The 20,972-nt window shown below is 52.7% G+C and overlaps 9 protein-coding genes across 9 annotated transcripts; 4 read left to right on the forward strand and 5 right to left on the reverse strand.

Annotated features, from left to right (window-relative positions):
- Positions 1 to 26: 26 nt before the first annotated feature.
- Positions 27 to 773, forward strand: BBK36DRAFT_1125126 (hypothetical protein; the record flags this gene model as incomplete). Its single annotated transcript, XM_024891243.1, has 2 exons — positions 27 to 217; positions 272 to 773. The coding sequence occupies 2 exons, from the start codon at positions 27 to 29 to the stop codon at positions 771 to 773; spliced, it is 693 nt and encodes a 230-aa protein (XP_024747046.1).
- Positions 774 to 1,576: 803 nt separating this feature from the next.
- BBK36DRAFT_1126037 (hypothetical protein) lies at positions 1,577 to 2,192 on the reverse strand (the record flags this gene model as incomplete). Its single annotated transcript, XM_024891341.1, has 2 exons — positions 1,577 to 1,950; positions 2,132 to 2,192. The coding sequence occupies 2 exons, from the start codon at positions 2,190 to 2,192 to the stop codon at positions 1,577 to 1,579; spliced, it is 435 nt and encodes a 144-aa protein (XP_024747047.1).
- Positions 2,193 to 2,502: 310 nt separating this feature from the next.
- BBK36DRAFT_1136175 (mitochondrial ribosomal protein) lies at positions 2,503 to 3,966 on the forward strand. The gene is made up of 2 exons (XM_024892890.1): positions 2,503 to 3,158; positions 3,238 to 3,966. Exons 1-2 carry the CDS (start codon positions 2,761 to 2,763, stop codon positions 3,599 to 3,601), a joined length of 762 nt encoding a protein of 253 aa, XP_024747048.1. The 5' UTR covers positions 2,503 to 2,760; the 3' UTR covers positions 3,602 to 3,966.
- On the reverse strand, positions 3,704 to 4,351 carry BBK36DRAFT_1161677 (glycosyltransferase family 1 protein; the record flags this gene model as incomplete). The annotated part of the gene is made up of 1 exon (XM_024894389.1): positions 3,704 to 4,351. One exon carries the CDS (start codon positions 4,349 to 4,351, stop codon positions 3,704 to 3,706), a length of 648 nt encoding a protein of 215 aa, XP_024747049.1.
- A 911-nt stretch (positions 4,352 to 5,262) lies between these two features.
- Positions 5,263 to 6,658, reverse strand: BBK36DRAFT_57986 (rho type ras-like GTPase; the record flags this gene model as incomplete). The annotated part of the gene is given in 7 exon segments (XM_024898295.1): positions 5,263 to 5,466; positions 5,528 to 5,707; positions 5,779 to 5,898; positions 5,917 to 5,982; positions 6,041 to 6,068; positions 6,131 to 6,474; positions 6,542 to 6,658. The coding sequence occupies 7 exon segments, from the start codon at positions 6,656 to 6,658 to the stop codon at positions 5,263 to 5,265; spliced, it is 1,059 nt and encodes a 352-aa protein (XP_024747050.1).
- A 1,447-nt stretch (positions 6,659 to 8,105) lies between these two features.
- Positions 8,106 to 12,308, forward strand: BBK36DRAFT_1126010 (hypothetical protein; the record flags this gene model as incomplete). The annotated part of the gene is made up of 4 exons (XM_024891337.1): positions 8,106 to 8,443; positions 8,502 to 9,066; positions 9,146 to 9,497; positions 9,550 to 12,308. The coding sequence occupies 4 exons, from the start codon at positions 8,106 to 8,108 to the stop codon at positions 12,306 to 12,308; spliced, it is 4,014 nt and encodes a 1,337-aa protein (XP_024747051.1).
- Positions 12,309 to 13,849: 1,541 nt separating this feature from the next.
- BBK36DRAFT_22243 (hypothetical protein) lies at positions 13,850 to 14,305 on the forward strand (the record flags this gene model as incomplete). Its single annotated transcript, XM_024897936.1, has 1 exon — positions 13,850 to 14,305. One exon carries the CDS (start codon positions 13,850 to 13,852, stop codon positions 14,303 to 14,305), a length of 456 nt encoding a protein of 151 aa, XP_024747052.1.
- A 419-nt stretch (positions 14,306 to 14,724) lies between these two features.
- Positions 14,725 to 15,648, reverse strand: BBK36DRAFT_1125406 (hypothetical protein; the record flags this gene model as incomplete). The annotated part of the gene is made up of 1 exon (XM_024891280.1): positions 14,725 to 15,648. One exon carries the CDS (start codon positions 15,646 to 15,648, stop codon positions 14,725 to 14,727), a length of 924 nt encoding a protein of 307 aa, XP_024747053.1.
- A 1,179-nt stretch (positions 15,649 to 16,827) lies between these two features.
- Positions 16,828 to 20,666, reverse strand: BBK36DRAFT_1136176 (nuclear exosomal RNA helicase). Its single transcript, XM_024892891.1, has 5 exons — positions 20,607 to 20,666; positions 20,441 to 20,452; positions 17,248 to 20,409; positions 16,991 to 17,180; positions 16,828 to 16,937 (listed from the first exon to the last, which is right to left on the reverse strand). Exons 3-4 carry the CDS (start codon positions 20,364 to 20,366, stop codon positions 17,000 to 17,002), a joined length of 3,300 nt encoding a protein of 1,099 aa, XP_024747054.1. The 5' UTR covers positions 20,367 to 20,409; positions 20,441 to 20,452; positions 20,607 to 20,666; the 3' UTR covers positions 16,828 to 16,937; positions 16,991 to 16,999.
- Positions 20,667 to 20,972: the final 306 nt, after the last annotated feature.

The raw sequence follows: 20,972 nt of genomic DNA on the forward strand, positions 1-20,972 counted from the left end.
ATCATTGGCGACAGTTGGTGCTGACCATGATTGTAGATGCTGCATCAGACGGCTCATTAGTATCAAATACTACGTCACACACCTCCGACATCCCCCTGGCTCCCATAGAGGGCAGACCGGTCAATTTTGGCTTGGTTGTCCCTGGTGTCTACCGCAGCAGCTATCCCAAGAAAGAGGACTTTGCCTTCCTGAAGGGTCTGAAGCTGAAGACAATAGTGTACGTGCCGCCGTCTACTCAGCTTCTCAATCGCCAAAGCTAACCATGCAATAGCACGCTGGTCAAGAAGGATGAGCCTGACCATGACCTCGAGGCCTTTGTCGCCGCCAATGGCATCCAGCAGGTCATCTTCAACATGAAGGGGACAAAGAAAGAGCCAATCCCCCCCAGTACCATGGCGGCCATTCTGGAAATTGTCCTCGATCGGCAAAATTACCCGCTCGTGATACACTGCAATCATGGCAAGCACCGCACCGGATGCGTCGTCGCCGTCGTCCGCAAGCTATCGGGCTGGAATCTCGAGAGAGCGCTCGACGAGTACAAGAGCTACGCCACCCCCAAAATCCGGGAGTGCGACGTCGATTACATCACCGCATTTCAGCCCAGTTCTCTGGAGATGATTCGGATACGACCAGCCCGCGGGGAACATGGGCGCTTCAGCCCCATCCAAGTGCGGTCATTCGTCAGGACCTTGATGTTTACCGTGGTGGTCACGTCAATATGGCTGTTCTCTGGCTCTCGCATGGTAGTCACCCGTGCCAATCCACCAAGCTAGACGTCGATTCTGTACGAAGACGAGAACAGCATTGGAACTGCACTTGAAAAGCATTTTCATTACGACCAGCATTGATCGACCGATATGTCATCATTTTCCTTTGTTTACAGGAGAGATATCCGAAAGAGAGCATCAACAGATAGCAAAGCGAGGTGTGAGATGGAGTTTGAAGACATAGAGCCGGGTACGGAATATCCCTCGTGTTTGGTGTTGTGGGAAAGGCACAGTGAGACAGAACATCATTGGATCCTTTGGGTTGGGGAATGGGCTCGCAGAGATTCAAGAGCTGATACCGTCTGCGAATTGGCGTTTGGGTTTTCTTATCGTTATTAATTGCTCTCTTTGTCTTTATTATTTGTGGGTGCGCACTTGTCGCAAGCGGTAGCACTTTCGGAGAGAACAGATACGGTACGCTGTGCAAGCTTTTCAACTGTCTGGTCTCTTTTGCCAATTTGCTGTGTTATACGAGGGTTTTGTCTCGCTGTTGCGCAATTGGTACGCGAAAATCACGGTAACTTTGCATCAGTCACTTGGATAGATAGATGGGCCCTGACATAGCTGGTCTTTTGCATAATGGGAGCTCAATACCGAGAGCATGTCTGCAATGTCATATGCTAGTTCGATGTGTGATGTGCGTAAATTCGTGTTGCACGTTTTATGTGCAAGTAATGGTTATTGTACACGAGGCCATGATAATCCTGCTATGCCTCTCGCCTTTCCATCCATCCGTCTTTCTCTCTTCTAACCCTCCAACTTTCCTGTTCCCCCCTTCTCCCACAGCTCCCGTTCTCGACAAATGACCCCTACTTCTTCTCCTCAAACTGCCCCCACCGATTCCTCTTGAGCCTCTCCTCCCTGTCGCGATCCTTGCTCCCGTGCAGATACACCCACGAGCCCGCCACGCAGTTGGCCGCCCCGAGGCCCACGGCCGCCCCGCGCACGATGCCCCTGATGGAAAACTTTGCCCTGAAGGGCGTCCTCCGCCTGAGGGCGAGGAGGGCGTAGAGGCCGGACCAGGCGGCGGTGAGGCCGGCGCTGGCGGTCGGGTAGCCGGAGAGGTTGAGGTAGCTCGAGAAGAGGAGGGTGGGGGTGAAGAGGGTTAGGGGGAGGACGCGGAGGGGGCGGGCGTGGAGGGCTGTGATGAGGGTTGCGAGGAGGGAGGGGGGGAGGGATGATGCTGGATTGGGAACAAGCGGGTTAGCGATGTTTTCTTGTGGATTAGTTGTATGAGGGAATGGGGTGTTGGTTTGGTGTATGGATGATGTTGGTGGTGGTGATTTATGTGAGTTTTTGTGTATGCGTGTTGTGTGTGTGAGAGGGAGAGAGGAGGAGGAGGGTTTGGGATGGGGGAGACTTACAGCCCCATTCGGTCAGGTGTTCGGAGATGGATTTCTGGGCTGCTGTTTTGGCGGATGCCATGATGGGCGACGAGCGTGATTTGTTCAGCGTTGGGCGTTTATGGGGTTGTGCTTGGTGATATTTTTCATGTGAGTTGCTGTATCAGAGATGAGGCTCTGACGTGATGAATCTTGAATGATGACTAAGCGCCTGGCTTGGTGGACAGAGGCTCGCTTTCTTAACTACATCTCCCTGTTCTTTGAGAGAACGGAATCGAGCAGAAACTGCACAAGTATTCGTCCTGTTAATCCACTTAGTTTACATGAGATTAATCACTGCAATTGATTTCCTCTCTCTTGCGCAATGTGATGTCGTTGTCGAGCGAGATGGCCGTCGACTGAGTTGCCATGGCGGGGCGCGGCGGAATGATTCGCCGACGACACCCAAAATTTCGAGCTTGCCATAAACGCATCGCACGACTTATATCCACCATCGAAATCCATCTCGACGAACGACGCTCCAAGGCGACTCGCCTCGCCTCCAATTCCGCCCCAAACGTCCACCGCGCCATATAAGCACCCACCTTCATCGCTACCGAACCAATCCATCCACCACCCCGAATCCCCGTCCTTCTTCAGCAACCACCGCCATGGGCGGCAGACAGATCCGCCCCGCGGGGGTCTACAAGGCCGTTGCCCAAGAGCTCAAGCACGCCCCGATGCCAGGCTACGCCGTGCCGCCGCCGCCGTGGTTCGCGGTGATGAACTCTGTGCCGCCCTCGGAGACGCTCGTCCGCACCGTCACGCCGCGCCACCGCATGCCCAGCCCCAAAAAGGCGGCCAAGGGCAGCACCGGCAAGCCCAAGAAGCTGTTCCGCCCGCAGAGCATCGCGTACCCGGAGGACGCGCTGCGGACGAGCTTCTACAAGGACCACCCGTGGGAGCTGGCGCGGCCGAGGGTCGTGCTGGAGCTGGACGGCAAGGATTATCAGAGGTGTGATTGGGGCAAGGGGCTGCGGCAGCCGGGGATTCCTTTGACGGGCGAGAGGTACGGAAGAGATTCCCGTTTTATTCATGGTAGGATGAGTCCTGGGTTTTTGACTGATTATGTTTTTCGTACTTTATAGTGTTGTGCAACGCCAGCTGTGGTTGATGGAAAACGAATTGGTAGACGGCGTCAAGATGAGCAAGCGCAAGGCATACGACATCGTCCGCCGCGAGTTCTACAGGCTGCGCCAGGAGGAAGAGGTCGAGAAGAGGATAGCGGTCGAGGAGGCGCGCTACGTCGGCGCCTACTTTGGCAAGACGAGGCTCGAGGTGGGCATGCAGCTCGAGGACCAAGAGTACGAGAACTGGAAGATCTGGGCCGGCAAGGAGACGGCGAACCGGGAGGCGAGGGCGAGCTCGGAGATTGAGACGTTTGGGTTGGAGGAGGAGGACGATGCTGCGCTGGAGACGGCGGAGGCGCAGCCTGTGCCCGTGGCGGCGTAGAAAGTTGGTAACGTGGATTGGGGTAGGTTTTTGTATTATATGATGTGTACGAAGGTTTATATCAGGGACATGGTTTATCAAAAGAGGTAAAAACAAGGTCTGTTAGCATTTGGCAGGGCTGGGTTCTATGTCATCCAAGCGGCGAGAATTAAAGACAATCTCTCCCGCATTCTGCACGCCGTACCGCGTCGCCACCTCTTGATGCTGCGTGACAAAGACGTCCGCGATGCCCGTGTAGAGCAGCAGCTTCCCCGTCAAGCTCAGCGTGGAAATGCGCGCCCAGGACTCGATGTAGATGACCTTGCAGCAGCTCTCGGGCACGACGTACAGCATCTTCAGCAGATGCACCGCCAGCGCGACGAAGAAGCCCGTGGCGGGCCCGTTGGAGAAGACGCGGGCGGGATAGCGCAGCGCCCTGCCGACCTCGTTGTCGGGCGGCGCGAGCAGCGCGGGGAAGATGTCGAGGATGCTCCGCAGGGCGGTCAGGGGCGTCGACCAGAGGGGCTGGTGGACGCGGCGGGCGCGGGTGACGGTGCGCTGGTCGTGGGTTCCCGGGAGCGTGCCGCGGGACGCGCAGAGGGCGCGGAGGCGGGCTTCGTAGTCGGACAGGTGGTGGGCGGACATGGAGTCGCCGCTGGAGATGAGGTAGCGGCGGTGGGAGCGGGCGAAGTCGCAGGAGCCGTCGTCCATCATCATGAGCATTTCCTTGGTGTGGCCGCCGGAGCCGAGGACGAAGAGGGTGTAGTCCATTGGCGGTGGTGTAGATGAGTCATTGCGTTGTGATTGTTGTTGTTGTTGTGGATTGGTGTGAGGTTGGGGAGCGGCGCGTCTGTGGCGGTTGCGATGGGAGAGGAGTTGGATGTGTCGTGTCTGAGGGAGGGCTGTTGGTTAATAGGGATGCTTGGCTTGTAGAGGTGAGTGAGGGGGGACTTGCTGAGATGAAAATGAGGACAGCGATGGCGAAGGCGATGATTGTCAGGAGGATGTGTCTGCTGAGAATAGGCGAGGAGATTGCGGAGAGGATGGATGAGAGGAGAGCTGCGGACAGAGCGATGATGAGGATGGGCTTTGAGAGAGCCATGGTGATGGTTGAGCCTTGGAGTTGTTGAGATGAGGTGCTGCGCTTTTGTGAGTATATGAGCCGAGATCTATGGGTGATTGGGCGACTGACCGTGTACGAGTCGCTATCGAAGCATTCTTCTGTCCATTTCTCTCGTGTAGACTAAATATGCGGCGTTTGAGGAGTGAAAGGCCGAGTTTGAGCTTCGTTGATGCTGGCTCGAGTACAGATTGCATTGCAGGAAGTACAGTGTCCAGATGCTTCACTCGGGCAGTGAGTAGACCCACTCTCGTCACTCTTTCCGCTCCTCCCTTGTACTTCGTACCTTCCGGGACAAACACATCGACTGCATCACTCCAACAATCGCAATTAATCTCCGTTGTCGTCAGTGGTGATAATGCACACTATGCTTCAGATTCAATAACTAATTGGCAGTAACAACTTCGAAAACTCTGTATTCCATACATCGCCAATCGTCCGTCTGCGAGGCTCTGGCGACAGAATGCGGCCAAAAGCAAAGTGCGTCTCGCGCAACATGGCATCATATCAAGCGCTGCTATCCTTCTCCAAGCGCGCACTCTGTCCTCTGTCCTGCCGATAATCACATAGTCGGAGGCTGGATGGGCCTCTGTCTGTAGAAGAGGCGTCGACAGGCAGGCTCCAGTCGCTGTCTGCGCGCGGCTTCGATGGCTCGTCGGGTCGCTTCCTGGCCGGCTTGTTCAAACACGAGGTCCATGCCTTCGCCAGTCGCCGCAGAGCACTCGAGATAGCGGTGGCAGCCAAGCTGATTAGCATAGGAGGCGGCCTGCCAGACTCTTCACGTCAGCTATCTTCTATCTTACAGACGGGCAAAGACGACGACGTACCTCGTATGGCAGCACACAGCAATTGGGAAGCGGGACCGCGTTCGGAGGGTCAAAAAGGCCGCGGACGCGATGGGTGTCGTCGGTGCACTGCTCGCGGACGTCCTTCTTCATGCCGAGCAGGTGGACGAGCACCTCGTTCTCCTGCTGATTGAGAAAGCCACGGTTCACAGCACCAGCCCACTGATGGCGATGCCCGTTAGCTGACGTGTCTCTTGAAGCACCAAGAAGAAACGTGGGGATATGTGACTTACCCATGCCACAACCGTCCGCAGAGACGCCTTTTCCTTAATGTCAAAGCACAGGAAGATGCAGTCCCACTGCACGTACGAGAGACTCTCGATGGTGGTCATGTCTGGCGCGCCGGAAGTGTCCTACATTTCGACGCGGACGGGCTGAGAGTCGTACATGCGGATGTTGGTGTACGTCTCATAGCAGGTACGGGTGATGGCACTCGACTGCATGCTATTAGCATCTCTTCACGAGGCTCAGATGAGGCTCTGTAGTTCATCTTACATCGGGAAAGCATCCAAAACGAGCACGGCTATATCATTGTTAGCACGACACGTTCAAATCAGCTCACGACTTCAAGGAGTTGAATCTCACAAAAGAAGCGAAGTCTGGCCAGAGCCCTGGGGCCCGACAAACAAAAAGTGAAGAGTCAGAGGCGCTTCGAGAGCGACGGTGGGAGCGGGCGACACCGACGGGCTGCGGCGCTTGCGCTTGCGATTGCGACCAAAGAGAGCAAAGAAGCCGCGGATAGGGTTCCTGGCCTGCGCTGCCTCGGGCTCGTCGTCGTCGCGCACTCCCAGCGCCGTCTCGGGACGTTCCATGAGGGACTCCCCCAGGGCGTTGGGGCCGTCGCGGCGGCGAAAGAGGGGGATGGCTGAGCGCATCAGGGCGACGCGGTTCGAGGGGCGACGGACAGGCCTCACGGGTTCGCGAAAGGTCTGCCCCCTCAGGAGAAGTAGCATGGCACGTCAGCTCAGCACAGGAGAGGGGGGTGATGATACTGACGATGCGAGTGCTGGGCCGCTCTTCGAAGCCATCGTTGAGGAAAGGATCCTCGCGCTCCAAGCGGCTAGGCACCGACTGTCTCCAAGAGTCGATGGACTCGGCGAGTTCTTGCGGCATCTGCTGCGGAAGGTGTACGATACCGTCGTCTGGAAAGACGCCTGGTGCTGGGTGCGCGCAGTAACGCGGGGGCATCAAAGTGCTGAGCCTGTACTGGTCGGCCTGCAGATGAGGGTGAAGGTGGGAAAGGGGGAGAATACCCGAAAGTGCCAGTTGATCCGCAAAAGAGGGAAAAGGCGGCGCCATGGTTGGGGTCGAGCTGGAGTGATTGGTCAGGAGAGAAGAAGAAGGAGAAGAAAGTAAACAAGAGAGGAAGCGTGTTTCGACGCGTTTGGATATACGGACGCGAGCAAGTGGCGGAGGGGGTGAGCGCGAGGTGAATTGGATGATTGGATAGGGATGGGACTGGCGGCGCGTGGGTGGCAGCTGGCAGCACTTGAGGCTGATCACGAAGCTGGCAGATGGATGGTGTTGTTTACGGAGACTATCTTGACAGTTCTCTTTTCGCGGGTTTCAGAAGTTGTGAGGGTATTGGAGAGGATGGTTCTTGGGTGAGTCGTTGCAGCGGCTTCCTCCTCGCCGTATGAAAGCCATCGCAGCGTCTTCTTGGACTCGTCTGTTTCTTGTGACAACGATGCGGCACCTATGACCCATCCGGACGACTCGAAAGTGTCATTTGGCATTTGTCGCCGTCATGGGCTCCAGATCTCTCCCAGACTGCCGTCTGATCCATTGTCATCCAGTTGTTGTTGGATGAATCGCGGGACGCTGCTTACTAGATTGTGGGCTCATCGTTCAAAGTTTTACATGAACCACTGTTTGCTTTGGACGTCTCCGTCGACACTGCAATTCGATCTAATAGGTTTCAACTCGAGAGCGTGTTTGCAGCCTGCATGAGCGTATGTCCAAAAGGCTCCATCTCCATCTGCTTCGGCCGCTGACTCTTCCCCTCTGAGGAGGTCTACATCGAGGAGGGCTTCTTCGTAAGCTCAAGCACGTGGCACAGCTCGTGTGATAGTACACACGATCTCTATACTCGTGATGCATGGAATCTCCACATAATCATCAGCATGAGTTGAATTCAGTCTTGCACATCTGAGGATCGAGAGGAGCTGAAACATCGACTTGTCAAATCAGCCGCAGCCACATGCATTTATTTTCAGCACCACTCACCTGCCTGGGAGTGTGGCCAGCAGGCCAATCAACTGACATTCGGATATTGCCCAATTGGATAGAATTGTTTGTTGATTGGCCGAAGACGAGGCTGTCCATGGGAGCCTGGAACGATGGCTTTTCAAGGTGATTGGTGAACGATGTCACCGAAAGCACGAGGCCTGCAGGGAGGGGGAAGCCCGTTGGGCATCCAAGCATCATTCCATGAGGCTCTCCTTCTCCCACGATCTATTTTCTCGCGTAGCCCGTGAGAGGATCCCCGAGAACAATTCAATTCGACTTCGATTCCGAATACAAGCCCGGCGAAAGCTGCGAATTCTGGTGTCAAGGCGCCATGGCTTCTCTCGAGACAAAAGTGTACCGTCTTAGAGGCATCCCGGCGCATCTGGATCGCCTCGGCCTCGCTAGGCTGATCCAACCTTTCCTGCCTGCTGGAAAGCTGGAAGACATTTCCGTGGCATCGCTCGCGCTTAGCTGCGACTTCTGGTCCAGACATCCCACAAAAACGGCAACGCTCACTCTACGAAACCTTCCGGAAGTTGTGCGTGAGGCTCCTGCGGCAGGCGAATGGGAGCTCCCCGTTCTTGCTTTGCCCAAGCCGTTGATCCTTGATGATACATTCTTTGGACTCACTCCTCTTAATGAAGTTCCTGAGTCACAGCATCAGCACGAGTAAGTCATTCGAGAGCCCATCAGCAGTATCTATGCACAACGTCTGATGCTCTCCAAGCTGTATCGTGATATCCGGGCTTGCAAGCCATCCGATGGGATCATGGCAGCCTCGCGGCAACAACAAATCCTTCATGTGGATACGAGATGCACTACCTGAACTCTTTCCCGGTGTCAGATTTATTCTCTATGGATATGACACCAAGCTGGTCGGAAGCAAATCCTTCCAGACGGTACCAGACCTCGCCAATAACCTGATCAATGAGCTTAATGCAGGGGGCTGGTCATCGCCAAGCTCCAAACAGCTGTCGTTTTTGGCCCACAGCCTTGGAGGTGTAGTGTTGAAGCAATGCCTATTCATGCTTGCTGATAGTAACACTTCTGGCGAAGAGATACTTCTCAAAATAAAGGGTGCAATATTCTTCGGCGTTCCAAGCGAGGGCATGAACATTGAGGACATTCACAGCATGCTTGGAGACCAGCCAAATAAGAGCGCACTTGTTGCCGAGATATCAGACAGGTCAGACTATCTGTCCAGTTTAGAAAAACGCATCTACGGTATCTCGCGTATCCAAGGCATGAAGCTCTTTTGGGCCTATGAAACCCAGACGACGCCTACCGTAGAGGTAATGAACATCATGAGACCATTCCCAAATAACACATATCAAGAAGATATATGGCTAACAGCAGAATATTAACTGATAGATGGTCAGCGGCACGTATCGCAGATCAGGGCCAGAAGCCATACTGGTATCGCGAACATCTGCCACAGGTAATCGTTGCACTTCAGATCCTGCATCAACCATACAAATCGATGCGAATCACTCCAGCATGGTGAAGTTCTCATCCGGGAGCCATATGATTGGCCCCATTGCCAACAAGCTGCGGGATATACTTGGCAATCATCAAGAGGGTTTCGATCGATATCCGGGGCGTTTGGCTACCCGCAACGTTCCGGTTCCGGCGGCTACAACAACCAACACCCAGGCTTTCAAAGAAAATAGTCTCAAGAGACCTGGGGATTCTACTCAGAACATTGATCTCTGGGATATTGAAAGTTCGTACCGACTTGCCGATGCTCGTTGACATTGTGACTAATACGGTGTCAGCAATCATACAATCCATACGTGCTCCTGAGAGAGATGAAAGGCTTCAGCAAGTTGAAGATAGCGCTGGCTGCTCGTTCGAATGGGTATTTGAAGACCCTTCGATTGGCTTAAGCCGCTGGTTGCAAAAGGGTGACGGCCTCTACTGGGTTTCCGGTCGCCCTGCCTCTGGGAAGTCAACCTTTATGAAGTTTCTTCACAAGGATGGACGCACATCGCAGCTTCTGCGTGGATGGTACAGCCGAGCCGAGCAAGTCAACGCCAACTTTTTCTTCCACTACCGTGGTAACCTCATCCAAAAGTCGTTCGAGGGCTTGCTTAGAAGCATTCTCAGCCAAGTCTTAGAGCAGGCTCCTGGGACTTATCCAATCTTTCAGTCGTTATGCGAGCATCACTGCCAACAAGCTATCGATGCGGAATCCCTTGGAAGCTTATCCTCAGACATTAACGAGCTTTTGTTGACCCACGGCATGGAGTTTGGCGCCGACTTCAAGCTGCTGCCATTTCTGCAGTGCGAAGCTCTCACAAAGTTGTTCCACAACATGGTTGTTGAGCCTTTGCGTGAAAGTTATGGCGCAGATACCGATTGGAAAGAAATTGAGCAGCTGGTAGTGCCTCGTAGAGAACAGCTTCAGTTGTTTCTGAGGCAGGGCCAGCTGTCAGAAATAGACCGCTTCGTGAATTGGCGGCGATGGACCAAGAAGATGAAAGACCGCTTTCTGTCCTTATTGGCTGATTGGCTCGTAGCCATTGACCTAAAAGAGCATTTATTGAGATTGGATGTGTTGTCCGCACCTGATTCTGCTCATTCATCGACACGAACGCAAGCCAAGGCAAGTTTCGCCGGACACATTGAGAATATCATGAGTCGACATCGCAGGCGACTGGATATACGACAGTCCGCTCAGAACAAGATTTGGACACGGCATAACCTGGAGCAAGCGTTCTTTCAGATTATTAACCAGCAATCAATCGATCTGGACATGTGCGTTTTTATTGACGCCCTGGACGAATATGATGGACCCTCAGAGTTCATTGCAGACTTTCTCAAGGAGATCACGCAACGGAGAAGCAGTCGTACACGGCTCAAGATTCTTTTCTCCAGTCGGCCATGGGACAAGTTTACCGACGCTTTCAGCGACTGCCCTGGTTTCCGTATTCACGAGCATACCGAAAATGATGTTCGCGAGCTGTGTTTGCATGTTATACGGACTCAATGCCCTGGGTCTCAGGAGCTCTTGCAGCTAGTGGAGGAGATTGTGAAGCAAGCCAATGGCGTTTTCCTGTGGGTGAAGCTGGTGCTACAAGACTTGTCTAGGATTGCAGCAACCTTTTCACCCCGAGACGACACCAGATCTTTATCTAACAAGCTACAAGAGGAGTTGAAAAACCTCCCCGGGGACTTGGCCGACTACTATAGTGCCATTATCGAACGGATACCTCAATCTTTTCGCCGCGAGGCTTTTTGTCTGCTCGAGGTTGTTACAAAAGGAGACGAAGTCTATCTTCAAGACATTCCTACGATTCTCAGTTGTCTCAATTTTTCCCGATTTGCCGAGCGAGATCAAATTCTCGGGAGAATTCTCCAATCTAACGTGGAAGAGCTCGCTGTCTTACTGAGGACTTACACAGGCGGTCTCATCGAAGCTTATGGGGAACGGCATGCCTTGAAGCTTCGATTATTGCACCAGACCACGGTAGACTTTGTCCAATTGCCAGGATTTAAAAGCCTCATTCTGGATACAGGAGCACATGCTATGAATGATAATGGCTATACTTTTCTTGCGAAGCTAGAGCTGCTTCGATCCAAGCGGCCCAGGGATGGTGCTCTGAGTTTACGTCGAAACTTTTTCATTCACGCCAGGCGGTCCGAGAAGACTACGGGGAAGAGTTTGTACTCCTTTTTCGCGGACACTCGAGTTCAGTTCCAACTAGACCTGTCTACAGACTTCATACCTGGAGCAATGTGTCGAGCTATGAGGTTGGAGACGGTCAAAGAGTCTTTTCCCGCCATCGGAGTGGCCCTTTGTGCCTATCTTCGCCTATTCATCGGAGAAGCCTTGCAAGCAGATCCACTGATATTCTTTGATACACCGGCTTGTTATGTCATGCCTATTTATTTAACATACACTTGGGAAGTACTTGGGCTGGACGAAGCTCTGCAAATGACGGGGACTTTGGCCACTCACGGCTTCCCATTTGAAAATCACACTGACGACTGTCTACTACCAGCACTCTGCACGTTGGGAAAAGTTCCAAGTCGGCTGAAACGATCTGAGCCGTTCGTACTGGATGTCACACGACGATATAAAAATCCGAATGTCGACTTACACCTGCCTCCACTTTGGTTTGAACCTCCGATTATCGACATAGATATTCCATCTGAAACAAGGGTTAATATTATCTATGTCTCTTCTTATCATATCATCAAAGACCTGCTCGAGAGAAAGGCCGATCCAAACGTCCAGGCATTCCAGGGCTACACGCCGCTGGACTGCTGGGTATTAGATGCTCTTAAGCCCCCCTCGCAAAGGCATGATGCTCATAGGGTTATGACGCTTCTCGTTCAAAACGGAGGGCTCCTCAATATGTGTACCACAAAGCAATGGCGGGTAAAGATGGGTGAGTTTCACGAGCAGGGGCTGTCCGTGTCGCTATTCGAAGCGTTAGGCTATCCCAAATGGGTCAAAAAGGGCAAGTTTGGTCTGAGGCAGTTCATGCGCAATAAGGTTGTCGGTTTATTCGAAAGTCAGACCAATTAGAGCAGCGGATCATTTTCATACGGCCATTTTGCTTTCTCGAATCGGAGTTGTTGCTCAAAAGCATTTTCTTCCACCTCATTCGTAATGTCAACATCCTGTGATCTTTTTTAGTTTTTTCCAAAAGAAGCCTGGGGGCCCTATTGCCGGAAATAAAATGAGAGATGCCTCTCAAGTTATTCACCTAGTCTTATAGAGACATTGGTATTCGTTCGGAGCGTCGTTGCAACGTGTGCTAGTAGTTATAGAATCTCTAGTAAGAATTGAAGCTACCTATACCGTTCTTATATACTCTATGCGCCAGAAGGCGAAGTATAAAAGAGAACTAGATCATTAAAAATAGTAGCAGAAAGGAAAAACCTTGCTTTTGATGGCTAAACTACCAGCTAAAGACATATATCGGTGGGTTCACTATGACATTGGATAGCTAAGTCGGGATGCCGGCTGGCCACTCTCTTCAACATGGAAAAACGATGCTGCGCTGGGAATAATGAAGAATTATACTGGTTCCTGTAGACTCGACTATCAAGATATCCAAAAGGCAGGCGCACAAGAGCTCTGCAAGAAATCTGTGCGAGGTGCCTTTCGACTCATCGTCCTTGGCCATGAGGATCACCATAAGCGCTATCACGCGTGCGTGGGCAAGTGCGTCGACATAAACGTCTTCGATGCAAATGTCTGGTCCACCTGAGGAAGATATAAAGCCTTCAACGAGAAGATGCAGAAGGTTGAAAGACGCACAGAGATTACGGGAAACTACCATGATATGGATCCCATTCAGTGCCAGTCTCATCGCCAGTCCATCAACAGGAATCAAAACCAGAGTTAGCTAACAATGCCATCTTGGACGCCAGTCTTTTGGCTTCTTCCTTTGTTTGTTCCTGCTTTCAGGCATATATTCGTTTCCGCAAGGTGAGTCGAAATGTCTCTTTCTATTTGGCTTTCAGTGATGAGGAACATGGGAAGCTGGATTTACCCAAAATGGCCCTGCGGTTGTTCTCAGAGACGCACAAGCAGAGTTTGTTTGTTTGTGCGTAAGCTTGGATCTGTCGTCGTCTCTGTATTGAAGCACATCTAGTGTTGTCCCTGAGGCTGTGCCAGCAATTCGTCGCCAACGCTGGGAATTCCCAAACAGAACAACTCTGCCGCCAGAACCAGTCAATTGGATCATCTAAACTTATGAAGAGTACCTGTAAAAGCCAAATGTGAGAATGAAAAAGAAAATTAGCAAATAAATCTTATAAATCGCGTGGAATGTAACACATTTCACAGGCCACCAATCCAGAGACCAAAATTGAGGCGCAGTCAGGTTCCAGCTCCAGGGCTTTTTCCCAGGCGCACAAACAAAGCAAATGGCCCGTTTGTCAAAGCGCCGACTCATGTGGATTGCTTAAAACACTTGGTAGGGGGGGCCTCCTTTTTATACTTTGCATGTGATAAGATTTCGTTTGGTTATAAAGCTAACTTATTATCATGCTGGTTTGACGTTATGCACCACCTACTCAGATTCTTCTCAATTTCGCCCCTCGGTCTGGTTGTGCAATATGGGTGGCTTCGTACCATTCATCAAGGCCTTGCCGCCTTGTATAGGCATTCATGATCCGGTAAAGGAAGAGGATAACTGCGAGGTTTGCCACACGAGCAGATTTCAAGAAGTTGACTTTGATGGGGAGGATATCACCAAAGAGGAGGGCGTGGTCAGGGTGAGCTTCCAATACAGCTATCATCATTCAGCACAGCCACTGACCATTCTCAAGGTGAATGCAAAAGTCAAGATAGTCAAGAGTATACGTCCAGCGGGGAAGCACCATTGGCTCATTCTGCCCAGGGAGCATATTCGGGATCTTGAACAACTTCAGGCCAAGGATCTCAATCTCCGTGAGCATGAGCCCCTAATACACCGGTCTGGAGCTCTTATCGTTAACAGAGAGTTTCTGTTCAGTGCTCGAAATGCGTTCAGTGAGGGACGAGCTCCTGAGAAGACACTGCAGCGCCACTGATCGAATACACTGCGGATACCACCGAGCTCGGGAACGCGTGCTTGGCCCCATCCATACGATAGACAGGATCTCCGTTCCGCATTTACACTTGCATGTCATTGCTCGGCCACACGAGGACCCCATACCGGATAAATACTCTCATTCGTTTGTATGGAGGTCAGAGGAAGAGGTATTCAAGAAGGTGGAAAGGATGGCAAAGGCCAGTATTGAGCGAGTAGATGCCAAGCTGGGTGAACAAGCACACTTCAAGGCAACGCTGGAGAAGGATCGGAAGAGTTCAACGCCAGTCAAGGTTATCAACGCTAGAAATGAAATAACATCATGAACATGAAAGCTTCCCTCTCGGCCAATGTATACGTAAACGTTCTCGTTGGGCCACCATATGCGAACATCTTAATGCGAGAAGCCCGTCCTCTCCCTCAAAAAGCATGCCTCTTCACAGACTCATTCGCAAACGCCCCCTCAAATTCTCTCCGCGAATCCGTCCTCCGATCCAGCGCATACCGAACATTCACCAAGACGAGAATCACAATAAACAGCGCCCCCACAAACAGGGATATAACGGGAGCCAGGATAGAAAACATGCTGAAGATGTACGAGGCGCGGTTAAACACCCTGTTATCGACCAGCTCGCTCGTGGCCAAGCCCACCTGCATGGCGGACAGCACAACGGTGATGTAGATGAACGCCGTCAGGACCCATCGGAAGTTCCTCTCCAAGTACGTCGAGTACTGCCGGTAGCCGTATTCGTAGCCTCGGATGAGGGTGCCGAAGGAAAAAGTCTTTGAGCAGAATCGGCATATCAGGTTCAACCTCGTGAGACGCAGTTCGCCGTAGATGTACCTCGGATTGACACCGCATAGGTCCGGACTGATGTTAGAGACAACAGCCGCGGAAAAGGGTGCCCATTGCTCCCATCGGACGTCCCTTGATACCAGTCCCTGCTCATGCGCAATGCGTAAGTCGCTTTTGCTGCATATCAGCCAGGTGTAGGAATAGAGGAATCCCTTGGCGCTTTCATAGAGTTCGCGGTTCGTGCAGAAGATGTTATTCCAGAAAGAGTGGCTCAGGAGGTAATCTGGCAGCGGCTTCAGGTAGAGGATGTTGTCCCGCCAGACGAGGTGCAGGTCTGCCCTCTCTGTGATGTGAATCTGGCGGCCAACCCTGACTTGGTTGTGCAGAGCTCGAGACACTTGGGGGAGACCGGCTAGCCAGAGATGTTTGTGGATTTCGTTGAGGCGAGAGACGTCGAGGTCGTACTTGATGTAATCCTGAACGGAGTTTGGGTCAGATTTGTCGATGACAACGATCTTTTTGTCACGCTGGTAGATGCCAGGAATCATCGGTTCTTCTTTCAAGAGGCTTTCTTTTGTGTCAAATGGAGGACATGCCGCTGGTTGAAGCGACGCGGCTTAGCAGATATATAACTGTCAGTACGATATGTACATGTATTGGACCTGCAAGGAAACGTGCGGCGACGGATACATACCGTAAGGCGTCTCGGGCACCAAGGTTGTGTTATGGCTCAAACTGCCCTTCGCTGTGTACGTGGAATCGACCCGTCCTGCTGTTGTCCTCGTTAATCTCGGCTGCCATCAATACTATGTGCGTATCTTCACCACCATCTCCCAGCTAGCACAGAATAGCCGTCATGTCAGGCCAAACGAAAGGACGGAAACAGAAAGCAGACCTACACTCAAGAGCGCTGACCAAATTGTCGCCATCCATAATCACCGTCAACAAGCGGTAGGATACAGGCAGCTCACGCAAAGGCCTCCCAAAAGAGGAGACAAACAAACAAACGCAAAGTGGAATTTAATCGCCGAACTGGAGATTCTTTTTTGCAACGGGGTTTAGGCAATCATGGTGGAGTAAGAGTCTACCTGCATTTTTACTCTTGGGAGTTCAAAAGACACAGGAGGCTCGAGACAAAAGTGATGAGAGGCGGCTGAGGCTGGGTTTATTAGGCAGATACGGCGGCGCTTCCAGCAATGCTTTCGTACAATCACGTTCAACTGCAAGGGTTATTATCGACCCGCTGCTACCTATGCAGAGTCCTATTGGAGATTCGACGAGAGGTGACAGAAAAGGCAGATCAAACCCAGCCACACCCATTGAGGCGACCCGACGTGGCGAGCAAGGGGGGTTTGACAGGGGTTGTGATCCGTACAGCCACTGCAGAACACCCACCCCTTCGGCGGCAGCTGATGTCGATGCCTCAAAGCCTTGTGAGACCTAGATGGACAACTCATGAGGATTATTCATGGAAGAAAAGAGCATCTGGTCTTGAAGACAAAGTATATTCCCTGTTGTTCATGTACTCTGCACTTATACGTTTCCTCACCTTTTCCAACTATTTGTATACCAAATTATACTCAACACTGTCAAGCAGACATCATATCCTTCAACAAATCCATCAGTAGTTCCGACATCATGCCAAACTGTCCATTATCTACAATAAGCACACATGAACGAATTACAGAGAAAAAGAACAAATTCTTTTCATCCCCCAAGCTCCAAAACTCCACCAGCCATGATCAATGCCAAAGCAATAAGTAGTCAAAAAGAAAAGAAGAGGTATCTACAAATAACTCTAAGATGAAACCGACGCAACGACCCTTGCTGCTTCTCTGTCCTGTTTCCTCCAGCAAAAGGAGCTGAACTTTTGTGAACAAATGGCCATGCGCCCCTTCTTTACAGATACAAGCTCTGGGCGGCCACAATGTCCCTCCTAATCTTCTGCAAACTCTCTTCAAACTTCTTCATGAGGTCGTCGTTGCCCATAACCTTGGCGGCCTGGGCCATCTGTCGGATGAGCTCTTCGAGACGGCGGAAGATGCGGATAAATGAGCCTTCGTACACATTCGCCATTTTACTACACAGAAACATCTTAGTAAAAGGAAAGCTTTGAGTATGCCGTGCAGAGGAGGTGTTCAACTTACCAAATCTCAGCAAACGTTCGTCCCTGCGCCCACGCATACACCGTCTCCATAAGCTGCCACTTCAAGCTCTGCACGTACTGGTCCTCGTTGACGTCCAGCTTGGACTCCTGGCTAACCTTGGCAATCATGCGAGCCTTGGCCTGGATCTCGCGGAACGGCTTCTGCAGCTCCTCCTTCAGGGCCTGAGACTCCAGCTTCTCGTCAAAGACGAAGCAGCTGAGAACAGCCGCAATCAGCTCCGGCGTCATCTCGTTGAAGAATCGGTCAAAGAGGAGCTCGGACAGGAGAAGCTCGTGGCCCTCGGTGGAGGAGATCTCGCAGGCAACGCGGGCCTTGAGCTGGACGACTTCTGCATCGTTGATGAATCCCAGACGGCGCAGCACACGCTTTCGGGACTTGAGCTCGTCCATCTGCGCAATGCTGTGGGCCTTGGCAATCTCCTTCTTCTTCTCCTTGATCTTGTCCAGGATCTGCACTTTGGCGTGGTACTGGTCCCACAATGACGGAAGCAGGGGGGAGAGATGCAGAGGGTTCGTCACCAGTCGGGACTCGAGCACTTCAATCTTGCGGAGAAGTTGCTTAAACGACTCATCCGAAATGTCCATGTTCTCGAGGGGGTCCAGAATGGGCACGCCGTCAGGGAACCGGCGCTGCACTTCACTGAGCGCCTTGCCGGCATCTCTACGATCATCATCAGACTTGAGGCCTTCCTTGGGCATGAAGACACGGATCTGGCTGATGGCTTTGATGCAGGTGAGGAGACAGGGGACAACCGCAAACATGCCGTCATCCTCGTCGGCTGCCGGCTTCAGGCCGGGCGGCATATCGCCAGCCAGGTGGCCGGGGATGATGTCGGAGCTCGACTTGGAAATGTACAGCAGGACCTCGATGATGTGAGACTCCTGTGGCGGATATTCGGGCTCGCCCATCTTGGGGGGCCGTCGCGCATACTGGTCGGTAATGACACCCCAGCCAAAGTCGAGCCCGCCACCAAGCTTCTCCGCCGACTCCTTGACGTTGTGGATCTGGACAAGGCGGCCGGGTTGCAAAAAGGGAAGACAGTAGTTCGGGTGCTGGATGACCGCTCGCATGTCTTTGGTGTATGTGTTCAGCTGCTGCCTGATCGTGTAATAGTCCTTGACGGTAGCTTCATCGGGTATCGTGAGAGCATCCTTCTCCTGCTGCAGTGCCATCAGGTCCTTCTCCAGGGCGGGGACACTGGCCGCATTCTGGAACTGGTGGAAGCATCGCTCCAGCATGAACTCGGGTGAGATGGCCTCAATTCGCAGCAGGTTGAGGATCATGTTGTATCCGAGGTAGAAGGCCGAGTTGAGTCTGTCCTGCTGGCCGGTGACAATCTGCTTGGCGACTTCCGGCTCCAGCTTGTCGTCAATCATCATGATGACAACACCTCGAGCATCGAGACCACGACGACCAGCACGTCCTGCCATCTGAACGTATTCGGAAGAGGTGATGGGGCGTCTCTGGACACCGTCCCACTTCGTGACTTGGGTAAAGACCACCGTCTTGGCAGGCATGTTGAGACCAATGGAAAAGGTCTCAGTCGCAAAGAGAACCTTGATCAGGGATTCCTGGAACAGGATCTCGATAGTCTCCTTGAGAATGGGCAGCAGACCCGAGTGATGGACGCCAACGCCCTTTTGCAGCAAGGGCAGGAGGTTCTGGATCTGTGGCAGGTCTCGGTCGGCTTCCGACAAGCTGTCAATAGCACTTTGGAAGACCTTGTTGACCATTGCCTTTTCCGAATCGTCGTTGAAGTTTAGGTTGGAAATCTTGAGGGCCATGTTCTCGCACTCGCGCTTGGAGAAGTTGAAAACAATGACGGGGTTGAAGTTTTTCCTGACCGTCATTCGGATGATCTTGTTGATATCGGAGCCCTCGTCGGCGCCGCCCTTGTTCGTCTTCTTGTTCTTCCCTTTTCCTTTCATCTTGGCGTTAAAGTCCGCCGGATCGGAGCCCTTCTTCTCTTCCACCTCGGCCATAACGAGGTTGAAATTCTCCTCGTTAAAGGTGCCCCTTTCATCCACCACCATTCTCGCGCCCTTTCCTCCGGCAGGGTAGAAGTAGTTTTGTAAGGGGGTAGGTCGGAAGTCTGTGTAGACGACGTGACAAGCCTGGTGGTGGATCTTGGCAATCCATTCGGCAAACTGGAAAGCGTTCGGAATGGTGGCCGAAAGGAAGACGTATCGGACCTTGTCGGGAAGCATAATGATGGTCTCCTCCCACACAACACCTCGAGTCTTGTCTCGCATGTAGTGGATTTCGTCAAACACGACCCAGGCCACCTCGCGCATAATCTCCGAACCGCGGTACAGCATGGACCGCAGAATCTCCGTCGTCATGACCAGGCAACTGGCCGTGGGGTTGATCGTGACATCACCGGTCATCAGGCCAACATCGCCGAAGATGGCTTCGAAATCTCGATACTTTTGGTTACTCAAGGCCTTGATGGGACTAGTGTAGATGACCCTCTGGTTGCGCTTGAGACACTGCGCAACCGCATATTCTGCCACCACCGTCTTTCCGGCACTTGTATGCGCCGACACCAGGACGCTCTCTTCGCGCTCAATCGATGCGACAGACAAGCTCTGGAAGGGATCCAGCTTGAAGGGGTATGTTCGCGCCGGCTCCTCGGGGGACTTGTGCTCTGAAAGGGGAATGTATTCGTAGTTGAGGTCCGGCGGCAGGGCGACCTGGTGCTGGATGTTGTGTGACAGCACGAGCGACGAATCTTGCGAGACAAACGTTGAGGCACCCGCGACCTCTCTTGACTCTGCCGTCTGGAAGTTATCCGTCAAGACTGGGCCGGCCTCGTCCGTCTTCTTGCGCCGCTTCTTGTCCTGCTGATTGGGCGCTTCCGGGTCTTCTTCACCCTCGGAGTCCTCGTCTCGAGAAGTCTCGGCGGCATCAGCCATGCCCGTGTCGGCGTCGTCGTTGTTGGCGCCGTCCATGTCGGCGTCGCCGTTTCCGTTCATGGCCTCGTCGGCCTTTCGCTTTTTGCTCTGGGCTCGGCTGCGGCTCTTCTGGGGTTTTCTCTCGTCTTCGCTGGCGCTGAGGGGCTCCGCCTTGCCCTCAAACACGTCGAACAGTTCATCCATCTTGGCTGCTGCTGCCAGGATTGTGGCTATGAGGAGGCGGGAGAAGCAGGAGGATCGAGAGGATAGAAGAGGTCGAGGTGCTACACACAAAATGTTGGTAGCCCGTTGGTGGCTTGGAATCTAGATGGCGAGAAAAAGCTTGCGCCCAAGCTATAAACCTCAAATTCAAGGCTGAAATTCGATAACTGGCATCAGCACAACCGGATTATGTGCCAAGCAAGTCCAGATCTCGCCCCAAACACAGAAACGCTGGAGGGATGAGAAAATGCAAAGATTGCTCGACCAAACTTTCGCGAAGAAAGAAGTGGGCTTGGGACGGCAGAAAAGAAAATAGTCGGTGCCAAGAGAAGGCGGTGACGCGCATCGAAGATCGAGTCTCTTAGTCAGCTGCACGGCTCCATCGTGAGTGGGAGGACACCTTACCTAAGCAGACGCCTGCTGTCGGCAGAGCTGCACGTGACGAGCAGCGCCAAGCATCTCGTTTTGACCTCAATCGAACCATGCCAATTAATCCCGGGACAAGCTTCAAGCCGACAGACAAACAGAACCACAACTTCAGTCCAGCCTCTCACCAGCCGTCAAAGTCCGCCTCTCCTCCTCACTCCG

The sequence above is a fragment of the Trichoderma citrinoviride genome, assembly GCF_003025115.1.
Source record: "Trichoderma citrinoviride strain TUCIM 6016 unplaced genomic scaffold BBK36scaffold_12, whole genome shotgun sequence".
NCBI classification, from domain to species: Eukaryota; Fungi; Ascomycota; class Sordariomycetes; order Hypocreales; family Hypocreaceae; genus Trichoderma; species Trichoderma citrinoviride.